The sequence below is a fragment of the Dipodomys merriami genome, unplaced genomic scaffold, assembly GCF_024711535.1.
Source record: "Dipodomys merriami isolate MVZ:Mamm:240054 unplaced genomic scaffold, mDipMer1.0.p SCAF_1, whole genome shotgun sequence".
Classification (NCBI taxonomy): domain Eukaryota; kingdom Metazoa; phylum Chordata; class Mammalia; order Rodentia; family Heteromyidae; genus Dipodomys; species Dipodomys merriami.
Genome location: NW_027202270.1, coordinates 6,485,205 through 6,499,552, shown reverse-complemented (window position 1 = coordinate 6,499,552; position 14,348 = coordinate 6,485,205). Strand labels below are relative to the sequence as shown.

The window sequence follows — 14,348 nt, the reverse complement described above, 5'->3', positions numbered from 1 at the left end:
GGCATTTGGACAGCTGCAGGGCCCCTGTTCTAGCCTTCTAGGTTGGAACTCCCAGAACACTGTTTTCTATCTCTCCTGGGTCTCCTGTTTTGGAAAGACCACAGGATCAAGAAGGAGTTGACCCATTGTAAGCTAGACAGGTGCTCATCAAAGGCAAGGAAGGGATCCTATGAGTGATGCTTCCTTTTATCTCTTGTTTCTGCTTACCATGTATTTTATTGCGCCAGACAGTTCACTGACAATGCCTGTCAGTACCATTCCTGAGATCAAGTCCTCCTTCAGGCTCACTCAGCATGACCATAGACACCAATGATAGGCCCATAGTATGCAGAATAAGAATGAAGGCCACATAAGAATATAAACATATTCATTTGTGTGAGTTTACCACGTAAAACTCCAATGACTTCCCATTTCACTTCAAATAAAATCTACATTCTTCATCTGACCCAATCAGGGCTATTGTCAGGTCTTCTTCCTAACCTTCTCCCATTCTCAAAACACATCAAGCTTGCCCTGCCCTCAGCTCTTTACCCTGCCTGGGAAGCCTGCCTCATATCACATGTGGACCTTTCTATATCTTCAGGTCCTAGTGTATTCCCTCAGAGACCTTAAGTAAATGGGGAGGTGGGGGAGCCCAGACACTCCCTTCCTCTTACCCTGTGATCTTTTCTACTGACTTACATGATGTTGTCACTTGTTTATTTCCTTATTGTTCTCTCCTCACTAGAATGTTAGCTCTATAGGAGAATGGGCCTTGCCAAGTTCTTTGCTTGTGTGTCCCAGATACCTAGACAAGTCCTGAGGTTTATTAGCATTTGTTAAAGGCTCAGTGAATGAAGGTGGTTGTCAAGAGTATGTTTGGAAGGAGGTATTGAGAATGATGAGGTGACTCAGTATCTGGCTGCTGAAAAATTCCAGGGGCGACTATAGAGTCACAGCTGGTGCTGCCTTGTGAACAGAGCCTAGCCCCAATCTTCTTGCTTCTCGTAGCCAGATTGTTGCCCCTTGAAGAGAGATGTTTATCCTGTGCAGCCCATAAGCTGAAATTAGAGATAATAAATGTAAAATTCAAGGAGAAATTTTGGCCTTCAAAGGGGAAAAGTGTACTTTCATGTTGTCTGAGGATAGTGTGGACTAGAAACTCATGATTGCCAAGTTACCTGAGGAATGGAGACACAGGCCTGATGTTGCAGAGCAGTATGTGCCGAGCAACTGTGGACAGCACTCAGCACTGTGTGGGCAGTTAGACCTCCCTTACCTATTCTTTTTATTACTTTCTTACTCATCCAGTAAATGTCAACCAGCTATGCCTTGGGCCTTTTCCATGTCCTTCAGACTGAATACAAAGTAGAGGATCTTATGATCAGTATGTGGTAACTGGTACTGAGGTATCAGGAGGCTGGGATCTAAGGATCACAGTTCAAAGCCAGCCTGGGCAGGAAAGTCCGTGAGACTCTTATCTCCAATAAACCACTCAAAAAAACCTGGAAGTAGTGCTGTGGCTCAAGTAGTAGAGTGCTAGCCTTGAGCTGAAGAGCTGAGGGACAGTGCCCAGACCCAGAGTTCAAGTCCTGTAACTGACAAAAAAAAAAAAGGAAGTACAGAAGGAGATTGAGCATAGACCCAGCAGAGAAAGAACAGCAGAGCCCCTGTCCTGGGGGCTGTGCTGAAGAGGTCCAACACAGTGACTGGGGTTGGGTGGTGTTGAAGAGGGAAGAGCCAGGAGGGTTAAAAATGCTAGGGAAAATTCGCTGAGGAAGAACTTTGTTGATATCACCCTCTTTACCTAGTAGTGGCAGGACAGTGAACAGAGGGTAGCATGGGCAGAATGAAATGAAGGGACTTGGGGAAAACAGGCTAATATGTGTTTTGAAAAGAGCGTTATAGGCAGTATGGAAAATGGACCTGAAAAATGTTAGGGAAAACAATGAGGAGGTCATGAACTCCTCTTTAAATGATGCTTGCCTTGGCCAAGGTGATGATGGTAAGAAGGAAGAAATGTATGGTTGTAAGAAGTATAGAAGGTAGAGTTCGGTGTGACTGGTGAACAGAGGCCTGAAAGGGTCTTGGGTTTCTTTTGATCAGTACAGTGTGGGTTTAGTGGGGGTGGTCCCATTTCCTTGGTCTGGAACATGAAAGTAATTGTTTTGTAGATGGTGATGGATTAAGAGGGCATGTGTAACTGACTTTGTAGTAGATGTGTGCATATGAAAGTCTATAGCTCTGAAAGGTCTGGGTGAGTGAATCAAGAGTTCAAAACCCAGAAATGATGCTTGAAGTAGAGAAAGTAGGAACACAGAGCCCAGGTGCACCAGCATGAGAGGCAAGCAAAGGAAGAGGAATGAGAAGGAGTGGCCACAGAGGGCAGACACCAGAAGGCTGGCACCAAAAGAGAAGAAAAGGTTCCAAAAGGGGAAAATCACCAGGCTTCAACTGCCACTCTAATGTGAGGCTAGAATGAAAGAAAACATGTAGTACTTGTCTTTGTATGACTGGCCTATTTACTTAATATGATGCTTTTCAGTTTAATACATTTTTTTGGGTAAATGACATCATTTTATTCTTCTTAATGGCGGAGTAAAACTCCACTGTGTATATATACCACATTTTTTTGTTCATTTATCTACTGACTACCTAGGCTGATTCCATAATTTGGCTATTGTGAATAGTGCCTCAATAAACATGGATATACACATATCTCTACAGTAAGCAGGCTTTGATTTTGAGGGATATAGACCCAAAAGTAATGTGACTGGATCATATGAGTATCCTATTTTTAATTTTTTGAAGAAACTCCATGTTGATTTCTGTAGTGCTTGGACTTAATTACACGGGGAATATACTACTGTTTTCTGTAAGGAGGGTCCTGTTTGAGTTAAGAAGTGCTGTGTGATCAGTACTATCCATTCATAGTAGGTAAAGGTAGGCTCAAGGAACCCAAGTCTGGACGGGCCTGGCCTCAACCACCTTGGCCTCCTTGGGAAGTTTGCTATGTAACATATCCCACAATAGGTAGCAACTCTGTTAGTCACAATAGGTAGCAACTCTGTTAGTCCTCACCGTGGCACAGCCTTTTGAGTCATTAAGATAGTCATTCTGTTCCTAGCTAAAGCTGACTGTAAGCTAGAGATTTAGAAAGGAACTGCTGGGATTTTAAGGACTTACTCTTCTAATTAAAGAGACCTGGAGTTAATGGCTTAGTGGTGATTCTGTAATCAGGTATGGCTACACGTGGTTAAGGAGGTTTGCAGTAGGAACTTAAAGAGCCTTAGGGACAGGGGTGTGACTATAAACAAGCCTAGGAAAAGAACTTCTGAATCCAAAGCTAAGAATGTGGCGTCTATTAAGCCATGAGAGATAGGGAGGGATTTTGAGCTGTAGCCTGAGACAAAACATTGGGTTGTATCATCTGGCCCTGGAAGTGACTGGGGTAGAGGTGATAAAAGAGCAAAAGCTCAGGATTCAACTTGATTTGGAATTTATCACATACTAGTTGGATTGGTTTGGACAAGTGAATTGATCCATTCTGAACCTCAAGTGTTTTGTGCAGCTGTTGTCAAAATTGACTTGCCTGTGGAGTCCCTGACACAGAGGATAGACTTAACAAGGATTAGCATTTTTTTTTCCAGTTGTGGGGCTTGAACTCAAGGCCTTACCACTGTCCCTGAGCCTCTTTGTACTCAAGGCTAGTGCTCTACCACTTATGCCACAATGCTACTTCCAGTTCCTGAGTGGTTAATTGGAGATAAATGTCTCGTGGGGACTTTTCTGCCCCTGCTAGCTTCAAACTGTGATCCTCAGATCTTAGTGTCCTGAGTAGCTAGGATTACAGGCATGAGCCACCAGTACTACATTTTTATAAGATTAGCATTTTCATAAGAATAATTGACATTACTTCATTGATATAATTGTTGTATATTAGACAATACTTTGTCATGTTCTGCCTGATTGCCATCTAACTTACTCCTATGTACTTTTATTACTTTTCACTATCATATATCATTGTCACCTCATGAGTGTATCTGCCAACCACAATAGACAGTTCCTTAAGGAGAGTGATTACTATTTCCCAGTGCTGTCATCAACCAGAGTGTCCTTTCATGTATCATGAATGCAAGAAAGCACTTCCTCATAACCAGAGTGCTTCATAAGTAGAGGATATGTTAGTGGCCAGCTATCAGTGACAGTTAGGAAGTGGCTATTCTCATTAGAGTGGCTGGCTTTGAAGGGATGTTTTCCAGAATATTAATTGGGTGAAACAAGTTCATTCAAACAGAAATTTTTATTCTAATAGTCATGACCCCTGTGCAAAGTGAGGCAGCCATGGAAGCTTTGGAGATTCTTCCCCTCTGCTCCCACTGCCTCAGGACTCCCAAGATTCCCTGTAGTCCAGCAGATGGAAAAAACTCAACTATAAAGGTATAGTTTTGTATTACTTTGATGCAATGGATTTGTTTCCCACAGAGAAAGTCCATCAGCTAGTAGTTTCTGTTCCTTTAATAGAAATGAAGGGAGAGTATTCTTTTTAATATTATGTTAGTACTAAATGTTTAGACAGCATATGCCTTGTAACCTTTTGAAGATATATTATTCTCTTTCATAGAATAAAAGCTTCTGTGCCACTGCCTTATGAGTTCTGCAAGTTCACATTATGTAAATATATGTAATAAAATATTTACTTAGGGTTTCCATAAAAATGTCCAAAGCAGAAAATAAGAGAGTGTCTCTTTGCTGGTTTTAGAGGCTCTGCTGGGAATTCTGAATGAAATTCAAGCCTCTCGAGTATGTTTTGATTGGCCTTTTTCATGTTTTATCTCCTGTAATGAACTCTTTGTCAGTTTGTCAATTTTCACTAAGGACAGAAAGTTCATGTGTAGTAACAACACAGAATCCAGATTTTAAATTATGGTTTATAGCATGATGTAATCATCCTTTCTCTCTTTTCCTTTAGTCAATATTTACCTGCAAGGCCAGTATATTATAATCCTGACTTCAAAAGAAGATACTTTATTTTACCTTTCCCAAGTGTTGTTTTTTGATACTTGAAATATCAAAACTAGAAGCTGAGCTCTCTGTGATTTCTGGCCACAGTTGGTTGGGGTCAAGTTCCTCGATCATTGTGGGCAAGTTCACTCTTCCCATAGACCCAGTGACACAGCTGCCGCCCTGAGTGAGGTCACTGAATGGAGAGACAGGCTGGTTTCTCCCAGATCTCCAGACAGCGCTTCCCCTGTAGGAGTCAAGTCCAAGGCATTATTACTCCGTAGCAGAAGCTATTCTCTTAAACGACTTTAGTTTTCCCTAATGTATAAAAGATATAAGATTGGACAGAAGAACTGGAAAAAATGCCCTGTTAGGAGTATCTCTGAGTTCAGAGCAGATTAAGAATAGGAAATATTAAATTCTTTTCCTTCCCAGGGCCCCATAGCCACACTCCATGTTTGAAAAACTGAAAGAATTATCCCCCAGTGAAAAGGACTAGGATGATAGTAAAGATCTAAAATCCTGCAGATAAGATGTCTGGTTCTTTAGGATTGATCTTCCAGATCTGCAAAGATGCACATGGGGATTTGTGAATAAGGTCTACAAATCCAACTGTCTGTCCATCAGGACTCACAGTGAGCCCTCAGATAGACTCAGATCAACTTCAGCTGAATGAGGCCATTTTGAATCTCCCTATAGATTTTATTTTTAATTGGCTTGAATATGTGGCAAAGGTATTTCCTGGCAGTTCAAGACTTCTGGTGCTCTTAGTATCTGGAATCTCAGGACAAAGACTCTTCCTATGCCAAGACCAGTCATTGTCCATAGGGTGGGACTTAGTAGAATTGTATCAAGTGTATTATTCTTTAGCTCAAGAAACTTCAGCCCTGTACATGTATCTTCAACATGTCTGTCTGTCTTTGATGCTGTCTTCAAACTATATGCTTATTTTACTTACATATTTTTATAGTCTGTTCATTTTGTGTATTTTCATATGCACATATATAAGTACATAGGTATATGTTTGCATACATATGCATATGTGTTTGTGTTCATGTATTTCATAACTGATAGATGATTTATAATATGTTCAAGGGTAAATTATAAGTTTCTAACTTATGATTAGGAAAGTGACACTAGTGTTGGTCACAGGCCTTAGGAGAAATATCTGGAACCACCACCCATACTTCAAGGCCATGCCTGTGGAAAGGACCTGTATTCATACAGGAGTTACCTGGCCTTCCCCTCCAGCCCTGCCTCTCCCCCCCCCCCCCATAGCCTGATGATTCTTCTTGTACATTTACAGGCACCTTTGAAGTGGGCGTCCATATTGCTGATGTGAGTTATTTCATTCCTGAGGGGTCCAGCCTGGATAAGGTGGCTGCTGAGAGAACTACAAGTGTCTACTTGGTTCAGAAGGTAAAAATGAGTCTCCAGTTTCTTAGATTTAAAAGTATGCTTTCATTTAGTGTTTTCCCTGCTTTTCCTTTACTTCTCCCTTTTCTTTCTTTCTTTTTTTTTTTACTTCTCCCTTTTCTTAAAAAATATATATGAAGAATAGTCTTATGTGAATCTTTTCTTGTACCTAATAATGTCTGAAGAAAAATGCTTATCCTGGGAGAGTGTCATGACACATTTCCTAAAAAGCCAGAAGACACAAGTTTTCCTCTCTGGCCTCACCTTGGTGTGGCTCTGCCATATAAGTATCTCCAACAGCGATCAACTTCAGAAAGAAATGAGGGAAAATGCTTTCAAATGGTTATTCTAAAGCAGGGCCCAAGAAATTCAGCCCACACTAGTCATCAGTGTTTGTGCAGTTGGAGAAACAAGGTAACCAGAAGGAACTGAAGCTTTTTCCTCTAGACCCAACTCCACTGTTCTGCTAAGTCAGTGTTCACAGACCTCTCCCTACTCCCCTGTGAAAGATGGAATTGACTAGACCATCTTCAGATTTCCATTCTGTAGCTGTAACCATGAGAATCCATCCCTTTAACAAGTATTTATAAAGTACCAGGTCCTGCCAGACATTGCAGAAGGCTCTGGATTTAGTGATGAATACAAGAACACATGTGGTTATTTCTACCACTCTGCCATTATTGCAGTTTACAAATTCTTCTGCCTTTCTTTCATGCTTTCTATCTGTCTACTCACTTAGTTCACCTTACGTTTTTGGTTGTCTTGACTTTTACTTTCTACCTGGATTCTGTGAACTCAGTAGTTAAATGTGGATCTCTAGATAGCCTGGCTCAAACCTTTCCTCCTCCCTCCCTAGCTCTGTGCCCCAGGACCTGACTTCTGGTATTTTCTCATTGACTGTACCAGGGTGAGAAGTATATCTCACTATCCACCCTACATTCCAAGGTGCTCTGAAAGCTGAATGCCATTTTCTTGGCTCAATTTCTCAGGAACCAGAGGCCAGTCCAGGTTCCAAGCCATCACTATTCTGGGAACTTCCAAATATTGTCACCCAGGGAACAGCTCCCAGTCTTTCTCCTATGCCTTATTTGGCTGGTGGCTCCCACTGCTAGCATGTCTTTGTGCATACCCTGCTGGCAGAGGAAATACTACTTTGTTCTCTACCCTCACAAATAGCATGTCTTGGTAGTCTGTTGTGTTTTGGCTACTGACTCTCCAACTCCTGAGAAGATTCTCTTTGTCTACCTCCATTACATGGAACAGTTAATGGAGTACCAAGCTGTAGCTATGAGGAAACCACCCACATAGAGAACCTGGGGAGGTTGTGAAAGGAGGGTTCTCTGAGCTCTGTGCCTTATAAGCCTATAGACCTTGGCCTGAGCATTTTTGGTATGTCTACAAGATAATCTTCCCTTCTTTTCTTACCTCCTTTCAGAAACTTGTTCTCTTGACTACCTGCATCTGAACTTCCTGCTGCTCCCCAGAATGGATTGTCCTATTGCAGATGTGTTGTATACATGCTGTTATTGTGGGCCTCAAGGGTGCTATGTACTGCTCAGCCTGGAAATATCCCACCCTTAGAGTACCACCAAAGCTATCCCTATGTTCTCATTCTTGAACCCCGGCCATAGAAAGGCTGAGTTTCATTCTGGCAGCATACGGGGATAATGGACCATTTTACAAACTAGTGTTTTGCCTTCTGTTTGTTCCCCCACTAATGCTATGATATTATCATTGACTGCTTCATGTCCATTCTGCTTTCTGGATTCACTGGGCACTATCATCCTACTCGCCACTCACTCTCACACCCTTGACTGAGATTCCAAGTACATAACTGGCCTGGGGCCTACAGCTTATAACTGTGGCAGGCATACTTTCTTCTTATACCTGAAACCAAAGCTGTCTATCAACAGACCTCAGTTTACATTAGGGGTTTCTTGGCCTCTTCCTCTTTCCTGTGGAACCTGTATCAGGACTACTAGACTTTTAAGAACCCATCATCTTCTGTGCCTTTTTCTGGTGCATAAAGTTAGGACACTTCCCACTGCAGTCATACCTTGCAGCACCTATGACACATGAAAGAGAAAATTCTGAATCGGGAGCTGCATAGTTATTCATGCCCAGGTTTGAGAATTGGAGTGGCCAGGACATTAGATGACCTCTGGTCACAGTGAAGAAATTATAAAAGAGCCAGAACTTTTAGGGACCATCCAATGGGAATGAACACTGATTAGCTAGATGATTAGAACTTCAGCTGTTCTCTACCAGTTTTTGTACTAAGGAGACCATCTTAGTTGACTCCTGTGCCCTTCTTAAAGCTAAATGCAGTGCATTTGTCTCTATTGCTCACAATATTTCTGGCATCTGTGTTCAATCTGTAGTAGGTACAGGAACTAAAGGGAATTAAGCACACATTTCTGATCCACCCGTCTTTGAACACAGCATACCAAGCTTCTTCCCTGATATGATGTCCTCCATGGCCACAAATTCTAAGCCCTCACAGTCTGTCATTGTGTATATTAATGGCTCTTCTGGAGCACAGTACTTCAACAACAGCTTTCATCTTGGTTGTTTTTACTTGTTTCTTTGTATTTTTAATATTTTTATTCTCCTAATCTTTACACATAAACATAAAAGGGCCTACTTACCTGGTATTAGAATTACCTTTTGTATACAACTCTATTCTACTGACAGCATTCCTTGTCTACAGTTTCCTGCACTCCTTTACTTATATCAATGTCATCATTCACAGTGACTATAGCTTCCCTGTCTAATAGATTAGCCAGCTACCTAAAAAATCTTAGTTATCTAGGAGGACCCAAGATTTTCTGGCAGGCTGAGAAGGAGAAGAAGACTACACAGTCAGTTCTAAGTCTCACTGAGGACATCTACACAGAAGACACTGTTTGCTGTTTGTAAATTTACACATACCCTCTGCTAGTACAAGAGCTTGTTCCATAGATCCTCAGTCATTAAATCCTCGCCTGCTTACCTTGCCCTTACAATTCTTCTATATTCCTCCAGCTCTGCCATACTTACTTGGACAAAATAAGATAAGGAGCCCAAAACAAATATCTTTTAGACTATGACATTTGATCATACCATAACTAACTTGCATTAACTTTGCTGGGAAAGATGTTAGAAAGATAGGGAAAATAGCTTCAACCTCAAAGATGCATAAAATGCATACCCAACACTATGACTAAAATAGCAAGGCAGAAAGGCTTATGATGTAAGACTGTCACAGCTGGGGAAAGGGAACTTGGTACCATAACAGTATCTTCTAAAGCTGAATGTATACATACCTTCTGGCCCAGAAGTTTTAGAGATGTACCAGGTAGAAACATGTATTATGTATGTGTATAACAAAAAATACATGAGAATGTTCATTGGAGCACTATTCAAAATAGCTAGAAATGAAAAACTACTTAATACCCATCCCTGTAAAATGAATAGATTACAATATGTTCACCAAGTGGGAGGTTAAGAAACAAGAATGAATGAATAACAGCTCACACATACTCATAATGGTGAGAGAAACCAGAGCCAAGCGCACACATTACACGATTCCATTTATACAAGTTCAAAAATAGGCAAAGGTGATTGATTCTATTAGAATTCAGTGTGGTGACCTATGGAAGGAAGCAGGGCTCAAGCAGAGGGGTGCCCATGAGAGTTAGTCTGGATTCTGACTATGAGTGTTCAGTTTGTAAAAACATATCTAGCCTCTTATTTATAACCCATGTACTTCTCTGCATATATGGTATATTTTAAAATAAAATTTAAAAAAATTTTGAGGCTTTAAGGGAGGTGATTTCGACCATTTTTGCTCTTTTGACCATCCCATCTAGGTCCTCCTTCTTAGAGAGGTTGGCCCTCCTGAGAACATGGTTCTGACACTTGCACTTGACTCCACATAATAGGACCTCAGGGTGGAATCATCCCATTTACACTTTGCCTCAAAATGCTGTTGGCCAAACCTAGCCTTTGCCTGGCCCCGACCTCTTCATGCAGGAAGATGAGTCTCCAGATTCCTTTTATCTACAAAAACTGTAATATTATGATCAAGAGCACAATCGAAGCAATCTCTCACACTTTGACATAATCCCTTTAAACTTTAAAGCTCACATCAAGTGAATAAATATGAAGCTTTTCTCCCTATTGGGAAAAGTTTAACTCTGTTCTTCAAGTTTAGCTAAGAATTTTAGAAACCATTAGAGATTTTTCTTTTAAGCAGGTGTTTTTCTCTATCCAGCTGCTGCATTTTCCCTTTCTAACCAGGAATTCTGTTTCAAAATCAGAAATTGGGTTAAATAACTAAGCATAGTTTCTTCTCTGTTCTTTTTTGGTTTTGTGATCATCACAGTTCTTGAGTCTCTCTTTGGGACTGCCATTGGAACTCTGCTGCTAAGTTCTGGAGGTAGGGAGCTGTGAAGAAGAAAGGTCTGAGAACCTCTGCTGTTAGGCCCTGCTTCAGGCTTGGCAGGGTGCTCAGCACTGACCCACAACCTTGGACAGCAGCAGCTGTGCATTCTGATGCCTTTGAACCACTGCTCCAACCTTTCCTCCTACTCGTTTTTGTTTCTTAAAGGACTGTGTCCAGGAACTTTTCTGCTGTTTTCACTTTACTTTGCCTATAAAGATCTTCTTAAAAGCTGGATAAGCTGCCTTTCCCCTCTCCAGAGTCTCTGCTTTCTCATTTGGCAGAATCATTTTTCCCAAATTCATCACCCTGGGAAAGGAGGGTGGAGGTGGATGGGAGTTCTGGTTGATTTCCCATCTATAGGGAGTATGGCTCTGACTTCTTTTCATCCAGGCATTGACCTATGAGTGACTGATGGTCAGAATTACAATCTAAGCTTGGTTTTGGGAATGATCCCGTAGAGCCAGACAATATACAATGAAACCAATCTTGGTCCAAATCTCATCTCACTGACTTTTAAATGAAATTCTTTTTGCTGAGATTTTACCCACAATAATAAGTACTTGGTAACTTTTGCTAGCAAGGGTGATGCTCAGGCTGAAAGATAAAAAATTAAATAGTGTCCATTGAAATAATGAGAAAACGGGGCTGGGAAGGTGGCTCAGTGGTAGAGCGCTTGCCTTGCATGCCTGAGGCCCTGGGTTCGATTCCTCAGCACCACATAAAGAAAAAAGTTGGAAGTGGCACTGTGGCTCAAGTGGAAGAGCGTTAGCCTTGAGCTGAAGAGCTGAGGGACAGCGCCCAGGCCCAGAGTTCAGGCCCCCTGACTGGACCCAGAAAAAAAAAAAGAAATAATGAGAAAACACTCTTTTTTTTTTTTTGTCAAAAGATGGTTGTTTAAGGACAGGAGACATCTATCTACCCAACTTTTCTCAGAGGACAGGATATCTGCTTAGTTAATATCTGTCAGACTTTTTTGAGAGAGAGAAATACAATGTAATTTTAATTTTCAAGGTAAATTTTTAATAAGTGAATTCAGTTTTAAAACTAACAGAAAACCTAAACAGTTGAAATCTAAACCTAAATTTTCAGCCTAGTGACCGAAGCACTCATGTTATTTTAGGTGTAAAACAGCTCAAATGAAAGTTCGCCCATAAATCTCTACGCTATTTTATTGGTACTGCTTTATATAGAGAGATCAAAGATTGGAATTGGAAGCCTGTCTTCATGGAGAGTCCAAAAAGTTTTAAGATGTTCCTCTCTGACACCAGCAGGTTGTCAGAATGTTGATGTTTTGTTAATGTCAAACTGTGTAGCAAAGAGTTGATCAAATTCTGAACCCATAGAAGTGTTGATATGAAAAAGAAAACTCTTTAAACAGAGATGTTGGCGGGCAGATGAATTACCTATTTCCTTTAAGTTGTTTCAGTGTGTAAGTAGGGAGCTAGCTGAGCATAAGTTGGTGTTAAAACCTCAAAGTCCTCAGAGAGAAGTTGTCAGGCTAGCTAGGTGGGTGGGCCCAAAGGATGTTGAGGAGTTTGAATGGGAAGCCAGCCAGGGCTTGGGCTGAAAGGAACAGAGGGGCCCTGTGGCCCCCAAGCTTGTAGAGAGCGCTAGGTGGGTTGTAGGTGTCTAGCCTCAGTTTGACTGCTCATCCTTCCTGCTCCTTCTTCTTAGATGATTGATTCTCCCCCTCTGTGGCCCTTTCGGTTGGTCACAGGGCTCTCCTGGCTAACCCGCTGCTGAACTTGGCCAGCCTGCCCGCTGTGGCTTTTGCAGATGTTTCTGCTCTCTGAGGCTAATGTAAGATTTTATAGTCTTGTTGGTACCCCCACCCAGCTGTCTTGGGCAGTGTTGTATTGACCCAAATGATCACTTCTCTCAATTCTCCCAAGGTTTGGTCCAGAATGCTTAGAAAGTCAAAGTCCTGTTATCTGACCCTTCTTTCCACAGCCAGCTTTTAGGCTTTCTCTTGACCCAACTTTGGACTTGGCCTGGAAGCATCCTTCAAGCTCCTTTCCTTTTCCACTTCCAAAAGTACTATCAAGACTCCACCCAATTAGCATTTATTGAGTACCAGTAATGTGCAAGGTGCTAGAATGCAAAGATGAGATGAATTCTGATCTTCCCTAAGGAGCAAACATTTCACAATACACTGGGTTGCCCTGGGTTACAGTAGTACCATTCCCAATGAAGTTTCATCTCCCTGGCTTGGTAATAGAAGGCATTTTCTGCAAGGACTGGTAGGTGTTACACAATAATCAATCTGTGAACAGTGTTTCTCTGTTTCACTGGAAAGTGTTTATGTTCCAGGTGGAGACTAGAAATGTTGTGTTCAAGGAGCTATATGTAGCTTGGAAGTGCTAGGGTGTGAGTTGCAAGGGGAGCCAAGAAGTAAAGTTAGGGAAAGGCCTGGAATGGCAGGCTAAGAAGCCTGGCTTTCCCTAAGAGCTCTCTTTCCATCAAAGTAGAAAATCACCTGAATACTCTGGTTGAGGGAGAATGAGGCCAACGCAAGGATCATTATCAGTACCAAGGTCCTTCTCCCATGAGGTTTTGAGTAATTGCTCAAAGAATCTCCAGAGAGTTTCCTAATACTATAGGGTCTTACTGTATCCCAGAAGAATGAGGGCAACCAATGTCTTCAGCCTAGTGCTAGGTGACATCTGATAGTTTTACAACCACCCCAGTATATTAAAGTCCTTCTCCTTACCTCCCCAGCTATCACACAGCCAGAAGTAGGGAAAGGCAAAGTGTACAGAATGGAAGAAACTACCTCCCCATTAGCTTTACTGTTCCCTTGAAGGTAGGGTTACAGAGGTCAGCTTCTACTTAGCAGATAAAAATCACCCTTCATTCCTAGACTGACCACAGAGGGTCCAGTCTTGATGGAACTTTTTGGCTTAGTTAGAGATTGTTTTTCTGTATATGCTTTATTTTTTGAGACAGTTTTACTGTATATTCCAGGTGTGCCTCAAATGTAGTCCTCCTGCCTCCATTTCTGAACTCTGGAATTACAGTCATGTGCATCATGCTTGACTTTAGGATACAGTCTTTATTAAAGATTTTTTTGGTTCCACTGAAAGTATTTGGACCCTCTTTTATCCATAGAGGAGGCAGAAGTCTAATTATGTACTGAATCCAGCTCATCTATTATTTGGAAGGTAAAGACAATATGCCTTTAAATGAATGGGGTTGCAGGTAAACATTGAGTGGAGTTTAGTAAGAAGAAACAGAAGTCTGGAGAACAAAGATGAAGGTGAAACTTCAGCAGCACACATACTAAAACTAGAAGGATACAATGAAGATTAGTACTGCCCTCATGCAAAGATTACACACAAATTTCAGAAGTGTTCCATATTTAAAAAAAATAAGTTGTATTAGCTTGTTTTTTTTAGTTACTGCAATGAAATACCTGAAGCTGGTTTGTTAACCTAGTTCTGGAGATTGAATGTCCAAATGCATAGTATCAGCTCAGACAAGCCTCTATCTACCATTTGTCTACATTACTTCCTGATAGATGATA

At 41.4% G+C, this 14,348-nt stretch overlaps 1 protein-coding gene and 1 non-coding gene across 3 annotated transcripts in view; both read left to right on the top strand.

Annotated features, from left to right (window-relative positions):
* The window catches only part of Dis3l2 (DIS3 like 3'-5' exoribonuclease 2), a 401,227-nt gene that overhangs the window by 279,326 nt on the left and 107,553 nt on the right, over nt 1-14,348 (top strand). For both annotated transcript variants that reach the window (XM_070014895.1, XM_070014884.1), the window contains one exon: nt 6,290-6,402. In XM_070014895.1, the coding sequence (XP_069870996.1) occupies nt 6,290-6,402 (113 nt within the window). The remainder of the gene's footprint in view (nt 1-6,289; nt 6,403-14,348) is intronic.
* On the top strand, nt 14,082-14,187 carry LOC138835047 (U6 spliceosomal RNA). Its single transcript, XR_011374384.1, has one exon. It is a non-coding gene; the product is annotated as a U6 spliceosomal RNA (small nuclear RNA).